Source organism: Cnephaeus nilssonii, assembly GCF_951640355.1.
Source record: "Cnephaeus nilssonii genome assembly, chromosome: 16".
In the NCBI taxonomy this organism is placed as follows: domain Eukaryota; kingdom Metazoa; phylum Chordata; class Mammalia; order Chiroptera; family Vespertilionidae; genus Cnephaeus; species Cnephaeus nilssonii.
Window position 1 is genome coordinate 26,752,544 of NC_137087.1, and position 23,287 is coordinate 26,775,830.

Sequence of the window (23,287 nt, forward strand, 5' to 3'; positions counted from 1 at the left end):
AAATAAGAAATAAATCTTCCTTGTGTTAAGCCACTGTGATATTGGAGATGTTTCCTCTTTTAAAAAAATATATTTTATTGATTTTTTACAGAGAGGAAGGGAGAGGGATAGAGAGTTAGAAACATCAATGAGAGAGAAACAGCTGCCTCCTGCACACTCCCTACTGGGTATGTGCCCGCAACCAAGGTACATGCCCTTGACCGGAATCGAACCTGGGACCCTTGAGTCCGCAGGCCGACGCTCTATCCGCAGAGCCAAACCGGTTAGGGCATGGAGATGTTTCTTACTGCAACATAATGCAGGCTATCCTGATGTACATTGGAAATTCTTGCTGGTGACCTCCGTGAGAAAACGACACACAAAACCATGACCGAACCAGAGGTTTGGTTTCTTTTGGGCTAATTAAGCACCTCAAGACAAATGGGATTTCCAGCTTGGACCATTCCCAAAACACACAAGCATCACACACCTACCTATACACAGCCAATAAACTGCAAGAACAGCCAATTCACAGCCACAGGAAAATAGGATGAGGCCAGTAATTCACATATCTCACCTGTGATATCCCAAAGTACATTTGAATTCCTGACACCAAGTTTTCTAACCAACTGGAATCATCTGTTAATTATGATTGAGCAGGGATCAGAGGAAGTACAAGCAGATGGTTTGTAGGACAATACACACAGGTAAATTCTAGCACAGAGAATTAGATTTTAAAACATTACATTAAAAGCTCTTCACAATACGGTCAATAACCCTGAGGTTTTTCAGACCCCTAGAAAACGAGGATCGTGGCTTATTTAACCCTGAGTTAATTTTAGTGCCTTGTAGTGGACACTCAAATGTTTGTAAATAAACCTGAAGTCACATAATATTGTTATTTATATCTTGGTATCTTTTTAGGTTGGAATTGTCCACTTTACTTTTTTTTGAGGGGGGGGGGCAGCATTTTGTCATGTTTACTTTTTTAAAGGAAAGGCAAGAAAATGAATGTTCTTTTATTTTTTTATTAATTTTAGGGAGAAAGAGGAAGGGGAGAGAGAGAGAGAAAGAGAGAGAGAGAGAGAGAGAGAGAGAGAGAGAGAGAGAGAGATTGATTTGTTGTTCCACTAATTAATGCATTCATTGGTTGATTCTTGTATGTGCTCTGATTGGAGATCAAACCCACAACCTTGGTATATCAGGATGGTGCTCTAACCAACTGAGCTACAGGGCCAGGGCAGAAACCAATGTTCTTGAAGCAATGCTGCTGCTGTGTGCTTGGTGCTCTCCCACTCAAGATCTAATCTCATCTTCCCCAGTCCCACGAAACAGGTATTGTTAACTCTGTTTCACAAATAAGCCATCAAAGCAGAATCACAATTTTTAAAGCCATACAGCTTATGGCGTAAGGATTGGAATCCAGGTCTGCCTTATTTTAAAGTCCATGCTATAGAGGTTTAATATAGGTCCAGAAGAAGCCACCCTAACATGGCAGCTTTTACATTTGCTCCTTCTTCTGCATCTTTAGTTGAAAACATTAATATAAAACAATGGTAACTAAATGAGCATTCTCAGTTAAAAAAACAAAACACCAAAAACCCACACCGAAGCTGCACATGTGTAAAGCCTATCTTTGCACACAGCCATCACGTGATGGGTAATTAGCCAGGTAACTATAGGTTTTTCTCTGCTAGAAAAGTATACGTTTCATCATGCTTTGAAATCTGCCTTATTATCAGCATGGCTATGAAAACAATGATTTATTTCTTATTGAGTGAAGAGGCCAGGCATGAAGCATTGTTTCTGTAGAGCCTAATAGAGTACCTTCTTTGTGAACCAAAGAAGTAGAATGGGTGGCTGGAAGGTGGAGAACACCTTCCACCATGATTAACAAGTAACCACTTTACGGGAGGTGAGGACTAACACAGTGCAAATGCCTAGAATAACAAGTATTAAATGTCCTGCTAAAACCATCTCCTTAATAACCTGTCACCGAGAGAGAGAGAGAGAGAGAGAGAGAGAGAGAGAGAGAGAGAGAGAGAGAGATTTCAAACAATCTGATAAGGAAAAAGATAAGGCAGAGCAAGTCCAGTCGGGATTGGTTTACTGCCCTGCACATTTTCGTCCCTGCTATAATCCTGAAATATGAAAAAGTCTCCCCTGAGGAAGAGAGGCAGTAAAAAGTGCCAATTTTAATATATAAAATGTCCACGCACAGCAACCCCCTGCACCAACAGTCCTCAGGTTACCAGTCTAACCTCAGGCATGTTCCAAATCTCTCTCCATACGTTTCCCAGAATAAGTCTATAGATGGTTGACGATGAACCAAGCCAAGCATAGTTAGAAACTAAATACTGCAAGCATGTTGCTTCTCCTACCAGCTACCAATGAGACAGACCCTCCATTAGAAGGGGGTCCTAGGACGCGCTGGCAAGAAAACAAGGCAACCATTAAGCACATAGGAGTCCCCAGTAGACTCAGAACTGAGAGCTCCGGAGATTTCTGAGGAGGCTGATCATAAAAGTCGCATGTTTGCTTAACCTATTAGGTATAGCTTTGAAGTTAGAGTGCCTACACAATAGAGTTAAGACTGTTACTGGGAAGATAAGACAAACACATAAAAAAAAAGATAACGCGTTATATTGCTTGTTACAGAGGAAGGTGTCAATAAGGTGGTAGAGACACAGTGTGATAAGAGCTCCACACACAGGGAAAATCCTATGAGCTAAATGGCTAACAAGGGCTTCAGGGGCTTCACCTGAGTTTTAAATAAAAGAGAGAAATTCTACAGGTAAGAATCCTGGAAGAGATATTCCAGGAATGCCTCACGGTATGAGCCACTCAAAACATATTGGAGAGTATAGGGGGCAGGTATGTGCTTAAAGAGAAAGAAGACCAAGCAGTTAGACTAGTTAGGCTAAAGCAGAAGGTGTACATAAGGGGCAGGAGATGAGGTAGAGAGATAGGCTGTCTTAACATTCTGTGTGCACTTTGAGCTGGCGATTCCACCTCCACAAATGTACATACAGCACAACAGAACAGTCCTGTATGTGTGCAGAGCTACAAGGATTTCAAAACAGAAGCGACTGAAATGCCCAACAATAGAAACACCTCTATAATGAAACATTATGCAGGCAGAACAAAACAGTGTAGAATATTTTACAAGATGGAGGCACTGTCACATACATTCATATAAATTTAAATTGGGGGGGGGCAAACATTAGGTTTCATTTTTTTATGGGGGAAAAGAGCATGCATGTAAATTCCTACCTATACACACATTCATACACATTGGCATATAGACATACAAAAATGCTAACAGCAGTTACTTCTGGGTGGGAGGGAAGTAAACAACTTTTCCTGCCTTTTGTTCAACTGTAGTGCCTATATTTTGTAAAACGAACATGGATAACATTGGTAAGACAAAACATACAACAACAATGAAAGTTATTTAACAGAAAAAAAAAAAGAAATGGAGGCCGGGACTGAACAGTTCACTGGATGCTTGCCGACGTCTATACTTTATCCAGGAGGCATGAAGTTAGTGAAGACAGGGTTGAGGGTTGGGGGCTAGAGGCTGAAAGTCAAGCTTTAAAGGAAGGCTTTAGAAATGATTACAGACTGAGAAAGCAAGTGGAGAGGTCCAAAGGAAGAGAGTTCAAGGCAGGGCATGGCTCTGGAGTTGTAGGGAAAAAGAAGCGACATCATTTCTTCCCAGGACAATAAACGGGAAACTCACTGGGCAAGACAGCAAGAAACACCCCAAATCAGCAGCACTATTTGCTCAGCCCCCTACTGTACACGAAGCACTTCTGAAAGCGTTTGAAAACTCACAGTTATTCCAGTCTGTCCTAAATAAATATATGTATTAAAATGGGGTAAAAGTCCAAACCTCAGCTTTCCTCTGCAGTGACCTGTACAAACTACAGACTTCAAACACATAATATTAGAGGAGAGAAGGAAAGTGCATCTTTGACATTAAGGAATATTAATGTTTTGCAATAAAACCTCACATTTAAAGTACTCTAAAAGATAAATGAGCTGTTTGGAAGAATCAGTGTCAATACTAAAGAGAATTAAGCCTAAATGCCCAAATCAAATAACTGCTCACAAAACCCTCTGGAAAAGTCAAATCGATTCACATGTAGGACACATATGCTTTGTGATCCAAGGTAATGCTATCATGATAACAGCTGTAACTGCCTACTGTCAGTAATCATGCAGTTGCTAAAGAGAGGAGAAGTGGAAAGCAAACAAAAACATTTTGGAATTGCAATAAAAGGAAAAAAGCATTATGCACCTCCAACTGGAAGGGGAACTGTTCAGTCAAACCTCATTTTAAAGCAATTTGAGGCACAGTCAATGTTGTAGTTTTCAAGAGATATTTAATAGACCATTGTGGACCGACTGGGTTTGCTCCTCACAGAAGACCAAATGCAAATGGAATTATTGCTCCAAGTTTTGCCAATCTATAATACCAGTGATTTATTATGACCTTGTGAGAATCCAAGGTTGCTTAAAAGACTTTTTCCAGGAGACCCCAGGCATGTAACCAGAAACTAAGGTTATATCATACATAGTGTAAGACTCAGACTACAGTTGACTGTTTGCCATTTCTGGTTATCATCCAATCAGATGGTGGCCACCACAGAGAGTTCATTGTGAAATTAACATTTCTCAATGATGAAGCTAAAACAAAAATATGGGTTGGTTGCCTTCTCCATCATGGTCTTTTTAATCACAGGCATGGACATATGACCAAGACAAAACACCAGCAAAAAAAAAAAAAAAAAAAAAAAACCACAACAACAAAAAAAAACAAAACAAAAAAAACCAAAAAATTTTAAAAAAGCAAAACTAGCTTTATTTCTAGCAGGAGGATAATAAATTAAACTAACACATTTAATTATTTAGAGAAGACTTGTTGGTTTTTATCATATTTGATCAGAGCAGCTTAAACAAGCTAGATACCAGGTTGGTCTTCTACTGTGGACATTTATTGCTGCAAAAACCAATTTGGGAAAAGCCTACATGCTACAGTATGCAACTACAGAAGCTCAAAAGGCACGTCACTGATATTGAGCCACAGTGGCTCCCGCCACATTAGTTGACAATGATATTCATTAGTTAATAGTCTACATTCAACACTACTGTTAAAAACACACACACAAACAGCCCTAGCCAGTTTGGCTCAGTGGATAGAGCATCCGCCTACAGACTGAAGGGTCAATTCCAGTCAAGGGCACATGCCCAGGTTGTGGGCTCCATCCCCAGTGGGGGGCATGCAGGAATCAGCCGATCAATGATTCTCTCTCATCACTGATGCGTGTCTCTCTCTCTCTCCCTCTCCCTTCCTCTCTGAAATCAATAAAAGTAAAAAACACACACAAACAGAACACACACACACACACACAAACAGGAAACTGAACTTCAGAAGGTGTAGTGGCTCTTTGAGGAGGAGAAAAAGACCATAAAGCTCAAAGGAGTTTTGCCAGTGCCATGTCCTACCTGGAGGCTGCCAAGCCTGGTGGATGGCCTTCACTGGAAGCTGGCTCTAGGGTTCTTAGCAGAGATGAGCTTGCACAATGTAAATGGGTAAACTGGTTTAAAAGAACAGGCAAAGTGTGTCCAGAGATGAATAACCAGGGTGGTAAGGAATTCTGAAACCACATTCTGGGGAAGAATTTAAAAATTGGGATTGTTTAGCCAAACAACAAGAAAAGTGAGTACTATCTCAAGGAAGGGGGGGTAGAGGGAGGAGACATCAACTTTACCAAAGTCCAGCCTGACAATTCTTTGAAAAGCTCCAAAAAAGCACGAGTTTCTTATCTTGTTCACACATTGCATTCAAGAGATAAAAAATCAAAATAGCACCCTGAATAATCAAAACAGCACTGAAAATTTCAATTTCACTTTTTTAAACATATATATATTTGTATTGACTTCAGAGAGGAAGAACAGCGAGATAGAAATGTCAATGATGAGAGAGAATCATTGATCGGCTGCCTCCTGCACACCCCCTACTGGGGAACGAGCCCTTGACCAGAATCGAACCTGGGACCCTTCAGTCCGCAGGCCAACACTCTATTCACGGAGCCAAACCAGCTAGGCCACTTTTTTCCACTTCTGTCCTGACATCTCACATTCTAAAAGTAAGAATAAATTCTTAAATGCTACAAACTTCTCTTCAGTTGACTATCTATCATTGAAAGAACGTATCAATCTAGAGTTCTAAAAAAAAATTCCTCACTCTAGAAAACACTAGAAGACCCAGAAGTCAATAGAAATTCCAAATGAAAGGGTCTCAACTTAGAATGAGGCCTTCATGAGTGATGGCCGTGTAAATATCTAGACAGCAATATTGATGACCAGCTGTTAAATGGCTCACACACAGTTTGATTTTACAAAGACTTTCCTTCCAGCGGCGATAGCCAAGATGGCTCAGTGCAGACAACAGACATGGTTGTTATTTTTTAAAGACATTTTTTTAACACAATCATTCTACCATTATTGCAGGACAATGTTCAACTCTCTGATTAGCTGTCCAAGCTGAATTCTGACTTTGAAATGAAATGGTATAAACTCCCTTATGTGTTCCCAGGTTCTTGAAAAACAGCCTGTCACTAAGTTGTTCCAAGCTCTGAATGACTTGGATGCAGACACTGGAAGTGTGAGCTTGCTCCTGTCAGAGGTCCTCTGGGCCATCACTCCACCGTGGCATGAAGTAACCACTTGACGCAAGAGCCATGCTGGCACTTAAACAGCATGCTTCTCCGGTGTTAATTACGCTATGATGAGATTCCTTAAAGAATGCATAGTTCACACAACAATATTGTCAGAGAACCTTGTGAGAAAATCCTTTGGAAAGTATCTTTACAAATTTCTGGTAAGCCCCATATGTAATTGATTTCTATTTTGAACTCAAGGATACTGTACTGTAAAGGCCAAATCTGTTTCAGTAAAAGAGGCCCTTCTTGTGGGGATTCCTCATAACAGTCATGAATAGAATAATTCAACGATTTTGTCTTTGAAGAAACCTCCCTAGTTTCTATCTTAAGGAAAAGAGTATATATAGCTAGCCCAGCAATGGAAGTTAAAGTATAAGCAACAGATACCCTCACAGGACTGTTTAATATACATACAAAATTAACATCTAGGAAGGAAGGAAAGAAAGAAAGGATTGTCCCAGTAAGAAGCTTAACAAGTTCACTAGCTGTCTTAGGTGAAAATCCTTATTATGACAAACTGCCTGCTTCGTATGTATATTGTTGTCTTCAACACAGAGTAAGAATCCTTCCCATAGCCATGTTCCAGGAAGCAAGTTGATATATCAAACTCAAAAGAAATCTGAAATAAACACTTGAATACAAAGCCTCCAGAATTTCTAAGCAAAGATCATAGTTAATTTCTAACTATGAGTACCTGAGAAGTGACTTATACTACTGGCCACTTACGGCCCCCTTCTTTTGACAGAATTTTCTAGAGGAGAAAAGTTATTTAATTAAGATGTAAATGTACAGGATATCCCCAAAAATGTACACACACACTTTGAATAATTATAAAGGCAATGTTTATAGAAATATATTTTATTTTCAAAATCGAGCTATCAGTTGTTATAGTGTGTACACATTTTTTTGGGACACCGTGTATATCTATATGTAAATAAATATATAAATCACATTTGTATATATTTTATATATTATATATTATAAAATACTAGAGGCCTGATGCATGAAATACGTGCAAGAGTAGGCCTTCCTTCCCCCGGCTGCCGGCACCGGCTTCCCTCTGGCACCCAGGACCCGGGCTTCCCTCGCAGCCCCAGCTTCATCCGGAAGGTCATCCAGAAGGACGTCTGGTCTAATTAGCATATTATGCTTTTATTATTATAGATATGTAAATAAAAGTAAGGATCTGAAGAATTTTAATAACAGCCTTCTATTGAGGCACATAGTAATGAAAGTAAACCCTGCCCTTAATCACTAGGGAAATTCAAAAGGGACAGATAAGCTAACGCTGTACTATGTAATAATAATATGATGATAATATCATTTTAGATTTCAGTATTAAATGCTCTCACATATATTAATTTTTTCTCAGTTGATCTGAAAACAAAGCCAGATACACACTATTCTCCATTTTACACACAAGGAACCTGAACATGTAAACATTCAATGATTTCTCCGGTGAGTGACAGATCTACAGGTAGAGCCAAGATTCTCCTGACGTCCCATCCATTGCTCTTCCAGCATTACCATGTTGTCCGTTCCCCAAGGCCCAGTAAAAGTCTCAGCAACAGAAGGGGCAGGGGAAGCCACTCTTTTTCGATTTGATGGGACTTCAGAAACAGAAATTGAATCGAGGGAACTCCCATCATTAAATTCAGCTCTACCCACACCCACATCTTTTGGTCTCTTTTCTCAATTTCAGCTTAGACTCCTCTATCTCTTCTTTCTTTTTCTAAAGACACATTTGGAGATGAAGCCATTCATAACTGCCCATCCACAGACAGTTTGTGGCAGTATAATTGACAATGAGTCTGCTGCAAAAAAAAAAAATGAAAATGCTGTTTTAATAACCTTGGCCTAAAATACATTCTGTTGTATGCCTCAAAGGGTTTCAATAAAAAGTCAACCTGTAGAGACATATTTTCTTGGCTTAAACAACAATCCAAAGCATATAAATGTAGTCCAACTATAATGACATATTTATAGGCCAATAAAGCTTACACTGCAGCTTTCATACTTCACTTAAAGGAACTCTGTAAGAAGCAGTGTTATATAAAATAATTTGATTTTTTTTTTACAAACTATTGCCCAAGGAATAAGGAAAAAAAAAAGCAAGTTTGCTACATTTAACTGATAGTGTTTATATTCCTTAAATGCTAAAAATTTTATAAAATGAAATAATTCATTTGGTTAGTTCCAACTGCCATACCAAATATGGGTATCAAGTCCACTTTATTACAAAAGCTAAGCACTGTAATTCTAAAGACAAAAATAAATAACAAGAGGCTTGTGTAGTGAATGATTTAATCAACCCGATTCTTCTGGAAAAACAGGTTCCTGTGTTCGTTATGCTTATGAATAATACATTCCTTAACCCTTCTATTTTAACAGAGGGTTGTTTTTTTTTTTTTTCTATAAACTTCGGTATGAAATGTCTGGAAGAAGGTAAAACATCTCATTGAGTAAAGTCACAATTTGAATTGGTTTCATGTTGAACTTTCTTTCTTTGAAAAGGACCAAGAGGAGGAAGGGGCCGGTGTATTTTAACACATCTCAGAAGTGTTAGATTATTAGTTTTCCCACTAGCTAGATCTGTAGTTTTAGTCACCAGTCATTTAGAATCTTAAATGAAAACTCCAGAGAGTTTTAAAAAGCAAATATGACATCTGCAAATATTGTCCTTGAAAGGGAAGGGGATAAAAAAAAAAATGAAGGAGTTGTGATTTGAATCAGAGCAGTTATTGGAAGCTGCCATTTGGGGCAGAGTTTCTCTTTGTGGAGCATTAATTTGTTGGCAGACACACATTTATGAGAACATTCTTGTGTGTGTGTGTGTTTTTACTATTCAGAGAGAGACAGGAAGTGACACAAACTGAGATTAAAGGGAATTTATTCTACCTAAACACGGAGCAGGAAGAGTTCTTTAATTAGCTTTTATATGGTAAAATCCCTGCTTTAAGAGTCAACCTAATTATTTTGTTTTTATTGATGTTTTAACATGATGAAATAACTCAGCTGAAAAATAACATAATGCAGTTTTACTGTATACATAGAAAGGTGAGATCTTTCCATTCTTTGCTTACTTCCACCAGAAAAAAAAAAAAAGAGGGGGTCTTAAGTAATCTCAGAGTTCATCTTCTTTCTTTGGTAAGAACAATGAGGAGTTGGAAGGGTTCTACAGAAGGAAAAAACCTAATAAGTGTGTGAACTTCCATTAACAATGTGGTATTGGAAGTGGTTTTAGTGTGGCCCAGAGAAGGGAGATAAGAAAACCACTGTGTAGAAAGAAAAGTACAGACAACAAATATTTTGATGTTGCAGACAGAGAGATGAAGAGGTTGAAGAGAAAGTTGCTGGGACAGGAATGCATACAGCAAATGACACCCCCTATCTCCCCAATATAAATCCTAACAATGTAGACTTGTAAACCTTAGATCAAGCAGATAATGGAAACTCATTACATTAAGGAAAGTTTTTGTTTCTCTTTCCACATTATTACAACACAGTGTGCATTCCAATTACAAAAGCTATTTGTCTCAAATTCCCCACAGTTCATACCAACTGAGTAGAATTTCAAGGCCCAAATTCTATCCTTAAAGGGGTATTTTACATTAAATAAAGAAAAAGTACATGATGTTTCTTGCTCAACAGAGAAGAGCCTCCAATCAAATCTCCTGTTGATTATTTTCTCTTCCTCAACACTAATAGTAGAATTGTTTCCCAAATGAGACACCCCACTCTGGCAAAAAAAAGAAAAAAAGAAAAAAGAAAATTAGAATTCCCTAAAATGCCCTTTATCAGCAAATACTCCATAGCCTTGCCTCAGTCCTACTGAAAGAAGAATCTGGGGAAGCAGAGTCAGCAATCAGTATTATTTTTTAAATTCCCCTGGTGTGTCTGATGAACAACTAGATTTTAAAACCACTAAGTACTTTGAATATTCACTTGAAACCAATTACTTCTGAAATCAATTATTCAAAATGTAGAATATGGACATTTTTTTAGAATTCAAAATATTAAAACCTATAAATCTCTTGATGGAATTAAGAGATTCGGTTTCTTTCCATGTTCATTAATAAACTATCAATGCTAAAACACAAGCCAATAAAAATACATTTTTAAAACAATAATAAAAAATAAAGATCCTCCTCGAAAAAAATAATGGGAGATATCTGTAATACTATCAACAATAAAAAATATATTTAAAAAATAAAGCTCATCCTCCAAAATAAAATCAAACACAAAATAACCTTGCTATAAATACTCTTGTTTATATGTGTGACATCAAGCTTAACCATCTACACATCCTTTTGTCCCCCATGGGTTTCCTGTTTAGTTTTTTATTAGTAACAGTATATTCCATAACTAAAGAAAAAAAATTTCAAACAAAAGAAAGCTTTTAATGGTAAGGAAAACAAGACAATAGCAATACTTAGATCAAACATTAGGAAAGTGACAAAACAGATGTATTATTCAGCACCGTCCCACGTCAGAAGACTTGTCTGTGTGTTCACAGAATTGAGGGGTGTAACTGCATATACCGTAGAGGAAGATTTCTTTTAAAAAAAGTTCTTTGGACTTTAAAAGGAAAACCATTAGATTAATAATTGTCTTTAATTGTGCACATGACCAGCAGGCTGCCATGTCCAAAATATTACTGTCTGACATCTACCAAAAGGTGCCAGGAAACTGTTGATCATTAAACTCAAATTGCAAGAAAATATTAATGCTATTCCCAAAGCACAGTACAGCTCATCACAAACCAGATCACATGAAAGATAGTCAGTCACTGGTTTTATTCAGTCTCTTTACGCCAATTAAGATAATCTACGTTTGTTGAAATAGTTAAATACTAGGTGAAAAAAAACAGGAAGGAAGTTGTCATATTGAGGCATAAAATAGGGCTATGAAAATCAGCATTGTGTTAGAATGAAAGAAAAAGATGCCTTAAGATGTTAAAAGTAAAGTTCCTCTTTGCCTAAAGAGGAAATAACTAGTCTAAATCAGAGGTCAGCTTGGGTCTTGAGCAATGTTAGAAGAGTAAGTCAGTGGATGCCACAGGGAGATACAAACAAAAGAAAAAAAAAACACAAAACCACCAGGGGTACAAAAATGTCAGTAGAGGAGAAAAGTGTTAAAAAAAAAAAAAAAGCAACAGAATTAATTGTGGAGCTCCTCTTATACCAATCTCTGTGCTTGATCCTTTATATCTTACATTTCACAGTGACCCTATAAAGTTTCAATATTTTTCAGATGGAGAAACTGAGGCTTAGAGGTTAAATTATTTGCCCAAGGCAAGGCAGCACAGTCAGGATTCAAACACTAATTAGAATAACTACTCCAAATCCCAGTTCTCCTTTGAACTTACAGAGGAAGAGAGAAAGGAAGGAAAGAAAAAAATATGTAGGTGATGGTGATGCCTAAAAAGCTCAGGAAAACCTATGCTGACCAGCCCTGCTTTGGCCTTGCTCTCCTGTTCCACATTAAGCAACTCATCTCTTCCTCATTTTGCTTTCCATCCAATGTAAAACGTGAAATTCCAACATGGCGTTCTATTGATGTCATACTATCTACTTAGAGCAAATATCCAAACTCTTCACTAATTCAGTTTAGGTGGCTAAGTAAGTCTTATACCTTGACCCCAACTGGAAGCTGCTTAAGGCCACGTGTTATAGCAGCCAGTTCCTGGCTCAGGGGTTTACACATAGCAGGTCCTGTGATCTAACAGGTAATGTAGTTGTCCATCTATATTCTCAGGCCCCTTCAAAGTTAAAAAAAAATTATATATATAATCAGGATATATATATATGTATATATGTATATATGTATGTATGTATATATGTATATTTGTGTATATATACATACATATATACATATATACACACACATACATATATATCAGTATTTATATGTGTATATATTGGCAAATATATATCAGGGTTTCCAGGAAAATCTACAACCAGAAAAGGAGGTTACTGTATACGCCCACACATTGGATTTAGAAGTACAGACTGTATTTACCAAGGTCAGCCTTTTCCTTGAGAACGTCTTTGAAGTTGAGTCCACTGTTGAGGGTTGACTGCCTGTACTTCAGCAGAGCTTCCTTCTGTCCATTCCTTCCCAAGGCCTCTGTTTTCAGGGACCCAGCGTGGAGGCCACATCTCCACTTGGAGAAATCAGAATGTACCCACTTGACCAGGTCTTCAAGCTTCACAATCACTTTTTCAGAAACAGCAATGACTTCATCCTACAATAGGTGGTTGGGGAAAGAACAAAAATCATTATTTGTGGTTCTGGGGTAAATGATAAATTTTCAACAAAGCCCATCTGAAAAACTATTTGAGCAGCTTAACCTTATGCCAGCTGACAATGTGCTTTTTGATGACAGAGATTCTTCAATAACTCACTTCATTTCAGTGGTTTTTCACTGCTGGTTGTCTAGTTGAGGAATAATTTATAAGATATATTTGTTATATGATTAGAAAGTACAAAACTTGAGCAGTAATTCTAACAGCCATTTTTTAATGCTAGTTGCCAAAACTCACTCTGCCTATCTAACCACTTGGGTGAAAGCTAATTTTTAAGTGCAATTAATTGCAAAAGTAAAAAAGTGAGAACTAGATGACTAATGGTTAGCCTGTCTCTATATAAATAGTCTAAGTAAATCTGGGATTCTTGGAACTCTGACTCACCCTAAAATTCCTATGTTTATGGTACATTTTCCCTTGGCTTATACACAAATATTGAATTTAACTTTTGTCCTAAAAATTAAATAAAACTGTGATGTAATCCCAAAAGAAATACTTCATAAATGTTATGTGCTTCCCACTGAAAGAAACTTACACATACTCATGTTTCTTAAAAACTTTGTAAGTTGAGAAATGAACTGATTTTTTTCTTTTAATACATATGGGGTAAGAGGCGAGAGGGCGAGTGAGGAGAAAGCCTTTGAATCTAAGAAAAGTAGTTGAAACTTAAGTTTCTCCTATGGCTCATAAATTTGAATTTTAAGCATCTCTAATTGCTTCCAGGAAACAACCAACTTTTCTGACTCAGAATTAATCCAGTGAGATATTTATTAGATGTCCATACATGGAGCAGAGGAGGGCCTCTCTTACTCGAAGATTCTTTGGAAAAGGCTTAAGATCATCTCACTGGGTTTTAAGTTAAATTATTTGAAACATTTGACATTTCAACTTGAACTGACTTCTTTCATTTCTTTTACTTCACATTTCTGAAAAAAAGCTTAGCTCTGAAAACCCCCAAGCTTATAAAATCTGAGAAATATTTTTGACAAACAACAACAGGAAGATGTCTCTAAGCTATTAAACAAAAGGAATTCACAAGTGATTTTGACTAATTTGGCTGTTAAACATGACTCTTTCCTCCTTCACACACACACACACACACACACACACACACACACACACACACACCACAGTATTACACACGCTACTCCAAAGCAAACAAAAAAGGGTTTATTAAGATAAGTCTCTCACAATAAAAAACACACAAAAACCCTGGGTTTAGTTTTTAGAAATATTTTAAGGTGGGATCTAAAATTACACTTCTGCTCCTCCAGTTCCAAGCTGCTTCTGAGAAGAAAGTTTGTTAGGCAGTAGCAAAATAACAAATACTCTATCAAAAATGAAAAGTAAAACTTGCGTAATGGAATCTTTTCTCTTATCACGATTAACTATGAACTTACACTAAATGGGAGACAAAGTGGAAACTGTTTTGACCCTCTGCTCGAGAAAAAAATATTTCAATGCTTTACGTAAACAATGGGGCATATTACAAAGTACCATTTCAACGGATGATTTCACTCTGATTCACTACACTATCCTCTTGCAATAAAAGATCTGTAGTTGTCACGCATTTTATAGCTATTACATGGTTATTATTAAATGTCAGACTGAAAATTCAGCCTGGGTTATTGTCTCAAAACATATGGGAACAGCTTCTGGACAGGGCAAACCAGAAATCTAGTTTAGAATAGACTGGAAAATAATTATCATGCTATATAAGTCTCAACATTAGCCAAGATGGAATTTGACAACAATTTTACCAAATATGGTTCCCTAGAAGAGACAAGTTTGGAAATGAGTGTTATTTTCAAATAGCTCTCACTCTGATCAAATGATTATCATTTCAATTACCAGTTGCTTCAGATCATTTCCAAGAAATGGCATGACTAGCTCTGGCTGGCTTCCAATACCCGCCAAACAAATAGTTTATTAACCAAGAGAAAATACAGTCCTAATGATGTCATTGATGAATAAACCCATCTTTCAAGATTCAGACCAGAGATTCTGCCCACCCTCCTTTTCTCTTTGAAAGGGGCCTTCTGAATATATATATACACAACACACAAAAACAAACGCAGGAATTCACATAAACCTGCATAAGCCATAAACCCAAATTTGGCTTAATTGTGAAACCACCAGTATGTTTTACTGGATTCACAGAGAAACTGGCCCTGCAACATTGTCAAATGCCAGGATTTAGAAGGAAATCTGATAAGCAGAGGAGGGGAAACAACAAACCAACCCAAAAAACAAAACAGCCAATATATATATAGAAAATGTCTCAGGAAACATTACTTTGTACACACAATGGCATAGATCACATGCTTGAATTTATTATTCTGAACAAGTGCTGACTAAAGTTCCTAATACCCACCATTCTTGGGCAAGTCTCTATGTTTAAGAAAAGAATTTCAATAAGCTCGTCTCATAATTACATTAGCTGTCTGCAAACTGAGCATTAGCACTGGATAAATATTGCTGATTTACTCTAATACAACACAAAAGGAACACAAAGAAATACTTTGTTCTTCTATTAGTGTACCTTGGCTTTTCAATTAACCTGGCTCCTAATCAATATTTATGTAGGCTGTGTTGAGACACTTTCTAAATCCATACTCCCTTTCATTAATGTTTTAAACTGCCTCTTTCTGTAATTTGGATTTTGTTTCCACCACTGTGTGAAAACAGCTTATTCAATCATGGAATCCTTTAAGTCAGAGGAGATCAGCTAGTCAAGAGGTCATAAATCAGCCAGCCCATGTGTATGGCTGGCCTCTCCAAGGGTTCTAAACACTGATAAATTATACAAAAGTATCCAGACTTCCAGCTTCTCTTGTAAAATAAAATGAAATAAAAGTATATCTGTCAAAAACAACAAAAACAAAAAGCCCACCATCACCAATAAAAAACAATTGAATGTGAGTAGCAGTTGCCTTCCTTAGACAAGATTCGAGATCTCTAATTACCACTGTCCCCACAACTCCGCATTACCTTACATTCCGTCCACATTCCTCTTACCTGCCCGGTCCCTTGGGCTGCCTTACATTCCGTCCACATTTCCCTTACCTGCCTGGTCCCTTGGGCAGGCACCCAGTGTTGGAACTTGCATACTCTGATTTAGTCCACTTACCTCATTTTATTAATGAGGACAATAACGTTCAGGGACATGGCCTAGTGGTAAGTTCTGCTAGAACTTGGACAAGAATCCAGGTTTCCTATCTGCCTGGGTTCAAATCCCAACTCTGCAATTTACTCACTATGGAGCACTGGACAACTTCATATAATCTGGCCACTCAGTGTATATCCTATATAATAAAAGGCTAATATGCAAATTGTCCCCTCGACTAGGAGTTGGACCAGCAGGCAGGCGGGCCAACTTCCCATGTCCCCTCCCCTGGCCAGGCTGGCCGGACCACACCCATGCACGAATTCATGCACCGGGCCTCTAATACACACACTGAGTGGCCAGATTATTATGCATATATGTCTGTGTGTGTGTATATATATATATATATATATATATATATGCACATACACACATATATTTCAAATGTTTATAAAAGGATAATAATAATCCACCTTTCATGATAATTGTGAGGATTAAACAGGCTAACATAAATGAAGTGGTATGTCAGTTGACGTTATCATCACTCCTTTGCATTCCATTTTCCAAAGCATGCCATGCGGAGATGAGTTTGGATTGTTCATGGGTAAATTTATTTTTTTTAAATGTAAGTTACACATTGCTTATTTTTTGTGTGGCTACTTTCCATTTACAGGAAAATGAAACTGGTTTCTCATTTACAGGAGCTATAGAAAGTTTCCTCTTGAAATAGATATGTTTTTAAAAATTGACCAATCTGAACAAAACCATTAAGTTAACATGGGGACATGTGGGTATGACAAAAAGAAAAAAAGAAAAAAAGCGAAGATGCTATGAAAATGACTGAGATGTATTAGATCCGTGGTTCTCAAAGTGTGGTCCAGGGGCCTTGGGGAATCCCTGAGACTATTTCAGGTGGTCCATGGAGTCAAAACAATGATCCTAATAATACTCAGACATTATTTGCTTTTTTCTTTCTTAGTCTCTTTCAAGTTGGGGTTTTCCAGAGACTACATGACGTATGTAGTAGCAACCCAGAGAACGCTCTAACACATTAACTATCAATAGAGATAACCCACAAGATATGAGAATCCAGCTGTCTCTATTAAGCTAGATAATGGAGAGATTGACAAAAATGTAAAACAATACCACTGTTTTTACTAATTTTTCATTTCAAAAAATGTGGTTAAATTTTATAAAAATGTTTTACATTTAATAATGAGTTTATTTTGCCATTTTAGTTTTAAAGTTAACTTGCAGTAAAATATCTGTTTTTAAAAATGTATTGTTGACAGTATTACAGATGTCCCCCATTTTCTCTCCCTTTGCCCCCCTCCACCCAGCCCATGTCCCATCCCAGCCCTTCCTCACACTATTGTCTGTGTCCATGGCTATATATGCATCTATGTTCCTTGATTAAATATCCCTTTTATGGTGTGCAGTTCTATGTGCTTTAACACATGGCAAGAACTGATCTGTTCTTCCTATAGTTTTCTCTTTTCCAAAATGTCATAGAAATTGAATCCTACAGTATGAAATCTTTTGAGACTGCTTCTTTCACTCAGCATAACAACCTTTGAGATCAATCCATGTTGCCACACGTATCAATAGCTTGTTCCTTTTTATTGCTGAGTAGTATACCATAGTATGAATGTGTCGCCAAGTTGGTTTATCCATTCATCCATTGAAGATAACTGAGTTGTTTCCAGTTGGAGTGTTTACAAACAGAGCTGTTAGAAACATTCACGTACAAGATTTTTTGTGAGCATACATCTTCCATTCTCCACAGTACATACCTAGGAGAGGGATCGCTGAGTCATATGGTAAGTGAATATTTAATTATGTAAAAACTGCCCAACTGCTTTCCAGAGTAGCTGTAACATTTCGCATTCCCACCAGTAATTTATGAGAGTCCCAGTTGTTTCTCATCTTCACTAACACTTAGCATATCACTGTTAATTAATTTATTATTGCCATTCTAATATGTATTTAGTAGTTTCTCAGCATGTTTTAAATGTTCATTTTCCTAATGACTAGTGATGTTGAACATCTTTTCAGGTGCTAATTTACCATATGTATATCCTTTTTGGTTAAGTGTGTGTTTAAGTTTTTGCCCATTTTTTAAATTAGGTTGTTTGTTTCCTTACCATTGAGTTTTGAGAGTTCTTGTACTTTCTGGATACAAGTCTTTCATCAGATATGTGGTTTGAAAATATCTCCTTCCAATTTGTAGCTTGTGTTTTCATTCTTTTTACTGTCTTGCACACAAAAAAAAAGTTTTAAATTTGATCAAGTCCATTGGTCAGTTTTTTCTTCTATGGATTGTGGTTTTGCTGTTATGTCTATGAGCTCTTTGCCTAATACCAGGTCATGAAGAATTTCTTCTACGTTTTCTTCCAAAACTTTCATAGTTCCACATTTAAAAGTATAATCCATTTTGACTTAGTTTTGTATAAGGTGTGAGGGTCAGCTTGACATTCCTTTTTTTTTGCATATGGATGTTACATTATTGTTATGTTAAATGAATTAATATTTTAATTTATTTCTCAGTTTTAATTCTAACACATTAAATATCAATAGAGTAACCCACAAGCTCCTCAATAATTTTAGTGTGAAGGATCTTGAGTCCAAAAACTTTGAGAACCACTGTACTGTATCATTAAACCAAGGCCTTTTCTTTTCTTTTGTTGTGTTGTTGTTGTTGTTTGTTTGTTTTGTTTTTGTTAATCCTCACCTGAGGATATTTTTCCATTAGAGAATGGAAGGGAGGGGGAGATACAGAGAGAGAAACATCGATGTGAGACACATTCATTGGTTGCCTCCCACATGTGCCCTGACCGGCTAGGGCCCAAGGCCTTTTCATTTTCATTTTCCTTGACCTCTTAGTAGCATTTGGTAATGAACAGCTCTACCCTGAAATGAAACTCTTCCTCTTATTAAGAACTGTGAAGAGTCTGAGATTTTACTCTACTTTCAAACTTACCAGTTGCCACAGTTTTGTGGACAGTGGCAAAGGACACGGGACTCTTCGTCATTGACGAAGGATGGTTTACAGCAATAGCTGTAGTCAAAGTATCAGCTTTTGTGTTGGTTCCTTAATACCCACTTCCCAAAAGGAGATGGGAAGAGGGCTAGATAATACCTGCATGTACAGTAGGGTGCATTATAGGAGAAGGCCCCTGAATGTAGGGAACCCAAATCTTTAACACCCGTCAGTAAGCATGCCTGCCCTTTGTTCCCGGAGGAAGACACTCGCTCTGTCTTCAAGGCGGTTTGTTCACTAAACAAATAAACATCCTTCAAAAACAGTCCAGAACAAAGGCAGTCAGTGGCTGTGCTCACAAGATGTGCAGATATTCAAGAGATCCTTGGAGAAGAACACCTACCCAACACCTAACACCGCCGTATTCCTTTGCTTTGTTCAATTTCCCTTCCTCCTTATTCAATCTCCCTACCAGAAAAATGTCGTAAACATATATACTTAGATGCAGTCTGGGTCCAGGTCTTCTTTCTCTGCAAAACATTCCTTGAAGAAATAATTTTCCCTGGGAATTACAATGTTCACCTGTTAGCCCATGGCTACATTCTACAGTTTGGTTCCAAATATTCCTTTAGACTCCAGTCCCCTGTTGCCAATTTAGATGTCTCAGAGTCAGCTCAAGCTCAATGGAATTGCACAGCCCATTTGGCTTATGTGTAAGAAAACATCTTAGTTGACACGGGGGAATTTAACACTCCCCAACTGTGGCTAACTTTTCCCGAATATCTATTCTTCCTTTCTTCTTGACAATAAACTGCTAAATTGCTGGGTCCAGAATAAAGGCACCATTTCCTTGCTTTCCTTATAGCCAGGTGCAGCCACATGACCACGTTCAAACCACTAGGATATGGGTATTAGTGATGTGTGAAACTTCAGGCCATGCCCTTCCTTATAACACCATGTAGTACCCAGTCACAGATCATTGCTGAGGAGAGAAATACTCAGCTGTGTGAATAGAGTCCAAATGACAATAAACACGTAAGTCTAATAATATTAGAGGGGTTACGGGGGGGCGGGGAGGATGAAAACAGCAAAACACAGCATATTCACCTCAATTTCCCCTGGATTTTAAAAATGTTCTTTGTAGTAGTTAAAATGTGATAAATGTTGGGAACACAAAACACATCATCTGGGGATGTTAGCTACATATATTGTAAAGCCAAAGTAATAGTCCAATTGGTTCCATAAGAGTCTGAAATTTTCATCCAGATAGAGGCTACAGATGAAAATAAAATTAAGTGTCAACTTTTAGAAAGACCACTGGCAACCATACCAGCTAGTGCCCTAACCATTCTTGCCAGGCATTTGTGCCTATGGTGTACACCAAAGGACTCAGGCAAGGGGAGGAAAAGGCCACCATTGGTCCTGGCTGGTTTGGCCACCCCCTTGCTTTCAAGCCTCCCTCAGATACCTGTTTTTCAAGGCACCTTTTCGTGTGCCCAGTCACTGTTCCTGTTCCACATTAGTGTGTCTGCTAACAGGATAGCTACAGAGTGAGTAAAACGGTTTCACTCTATAGGCACATAGCTGCCTATCAGAGGTCCAAAAAAGTCAGGCAAAACTGAATGGTAATGTGGATCCACAAGATGAAGCTTTAACTGGTCACTGGTGAAATGAGAAAAATGAAGACAATGCAGTGAGCCTTTCATGAAACTAAGTTTGCTACATTTCAAGAATTATCCTTGTATCAGTTGGGATCCCAATAGGAAATAAATGGAATGATCATCCAAGAAAGGTTTACAAAGGGACTAATGACAAAGGTGTTGGTGAGATGTAAAACAACCATATGAGACAGATAGCATAGCTAGCAGCAGTTCAGCTACCACCACTCCTAAGCCAAAGGGTCAAAAGTGAGAGGGGATGGTTACCAGGATCAGAACAGAGCTTTCTTCTAGTGGCAGTGACTCTTCCTTAGAGGGACACCATCAGCCTGGAGGAACCTCACAGGAAAGAACAGGGAATAAATACCTGCCTTCACTCTCCTCCCTCTCATCTCTATGGCTGAACCCTACTGGAAGCCACAGGGCCCGGGAGTTCTGTTAATGGAGCCTACACAGGTCAGCCTTCTAGGGCAGAGCAGAGAGAAGGGAGCCACATTGATCTGGAGGGGCCCTCTGCACCCTCTTTCCATTTAAGACTTTATCTCTCCTCCTTTTTATCTGGTGTTATCATTTTTTCCCTCTGAAATGAGGATGGCAATAGATGTTAGTAGTTACTGTTTTTCTAATATCCTTACTAAGCAAAATAAAATAATATCAACACTAAGTTGGTCCCCGACCTGGGAATTGCTGTTATTGTCTGTGGCATAATGTTAAATCTTTGCTAGGCATCAGTATTTGATGCTGAATTGCACAAATCTGCCTTCTACAGTAAACACCTGAATTACAGAGACTTTTTAGAGGCAAGTAGCTTTAACTTCTACTTATCTTATATTTCCCAGAGAGCCATGGACCATGCTGGGCCTAAAGCATGCAACAAATACTTATTTTAATTGTACACGGTCTCTGGATGTTTCACGCTGGGAGAAAAGAAGGGACACTGAGAAAGCACTGGCTTCTGATTGTGATGGGCCCAGGCTCAAATGCAGCTCTACCATGTTTAATGCCCCCGAGACATCATCTTGCCAAAGTCTCATCTTAAACAAAGGGGGAAATGGTATAAAAGAACCCATCTCATAGGGTAGTTCAGATGTTGAAGTTGTTATAGTACACTTGTCAGCACAGGTAGGCATCCAAGAAACAATGGCTTTTACTAATATTACATAATATCACCTGACCTGAAAATCAAGGAATAAGAGTGAGTGGTATTCTGATGACACCTATGAGTAACTGTGAATTCCTATCTCTTTCTTTGAAAAAAAAAATCTTGATTTTAAAGAGAGGGAGAGAGAGAGAGAGAGAGAGAGAGAGAGAGAGAGAGAGAGAGAGAGAGAGAGAGAATGAGAGAGAGAGAGAGAGAGAGAGAGAGAGAGAAACATCAATTTGTTGCTTCCTGCATGCAATGCACCCGGACAGAGGATTGAATGTGCAACCTAGGTATGTGCCCTGTCCAGGAATTGAACCCACCGCCTTTTGATGTACGGGACAATGTTCCAACCAACTGAGCCACACCAGCCAGGGCAACCTACCTCTTTTCTGTCTGGGAACAATAATATCCCTGCAGCTCCTGCTGGGTACCTCGAAAGGAAAGTTGTGCCAAAAGCAATCAGGAATGTCTGGGTTTCTGAGTCATTCTCCTCAGCTCTCAAGGATACAGCGGCAGAAACTCTGAGATGCTTTAATTTACTCAGACACTAATCTATGAATTTAACAGACATTACTTTCCCTAATCCCTACAAGGACTCGCTGAGTATTCCTAGGCCCATTTTAGAGAGGAGAAAACTGAAGTGGAACCAGAAGCCAGCTTTGCTTGCATCATTATCTTTCTGGGAAATTGGTCTCTTAAGCCCTTTCAGTAGTAACACTTGACCCCACTGCCACCCAGGGACACAGAACATTCCCCTAATTCCCTCCAATTTCCTGGGGTGCATGGGATTTAAAGTCATTTTGCAACAAAAGGAGTTTTAATTTTTTAGCTTGTATTGTGTTTTTGTCCCAAAGTAAAGACTACAGAAATCAGCATTCATGAGCCAGTAAAAAATGTGAAGAATTTTCTGTTGTCTGAGTGATGAAGATATCCTCTCAAGTATGCACTGAGGTTTAATTTGACTCCCTTAACATGATCAAATGGATTTGCCATGGAGGCTCATTAGCGTATTGGATTCCAATTTCCCAAGCCAGCCCCTTCTCTTCCAAGCTTTTCCCCACCCCCACCAGCCATTTGGGTGAAGCTTGTGACTCAGTGGATTTTGGAAATCCATCCTGGCACAAGGAGAGGGAGTAAGCAAACAGAAGACTGCTCTGAGGCGCGATTTGTCAAATGTAATGCAATCATCCTTCTCGGTATCGCCGAAGGCATTTGCGTATCAAACAAGTAATTCAAAAATCCTAAATATTTTATGTTCCTAAATACATTTTTAATACACGCTAATCTAAAACCTGTTAGGCTGCAGCCTGCTCCCCAGACCAGAAGGCCATATCTAAAGAAAGCACCAGAACCCTAGCAGGTTTGGCTCAGTGGATAGAGC

General features: G+C 38.3%; 1 protein-coding gene across 1 annotated transcript in view; it reads right to left on the bottom strand.

The window, feature by feature from the left end:
- Nucleotides 1-23,287, bottom strand: part of ARID5B (AT-rich interaction domain 5B) — a 178,452-nt gene that overhangs the window by 135,935 nt on the left and 19,230 nt on the right. Inside the window, exon 3 of the mRNA XM_079793054.1 lies at nt 12,732-12,957. Coding sequence (XP_079649180.1) covers nt 12,732-12,957 — 226 coding nt within the window. The remainder of the gene's footprint in view (nt 1-12,731; nt 12,958-23,287) is intronic.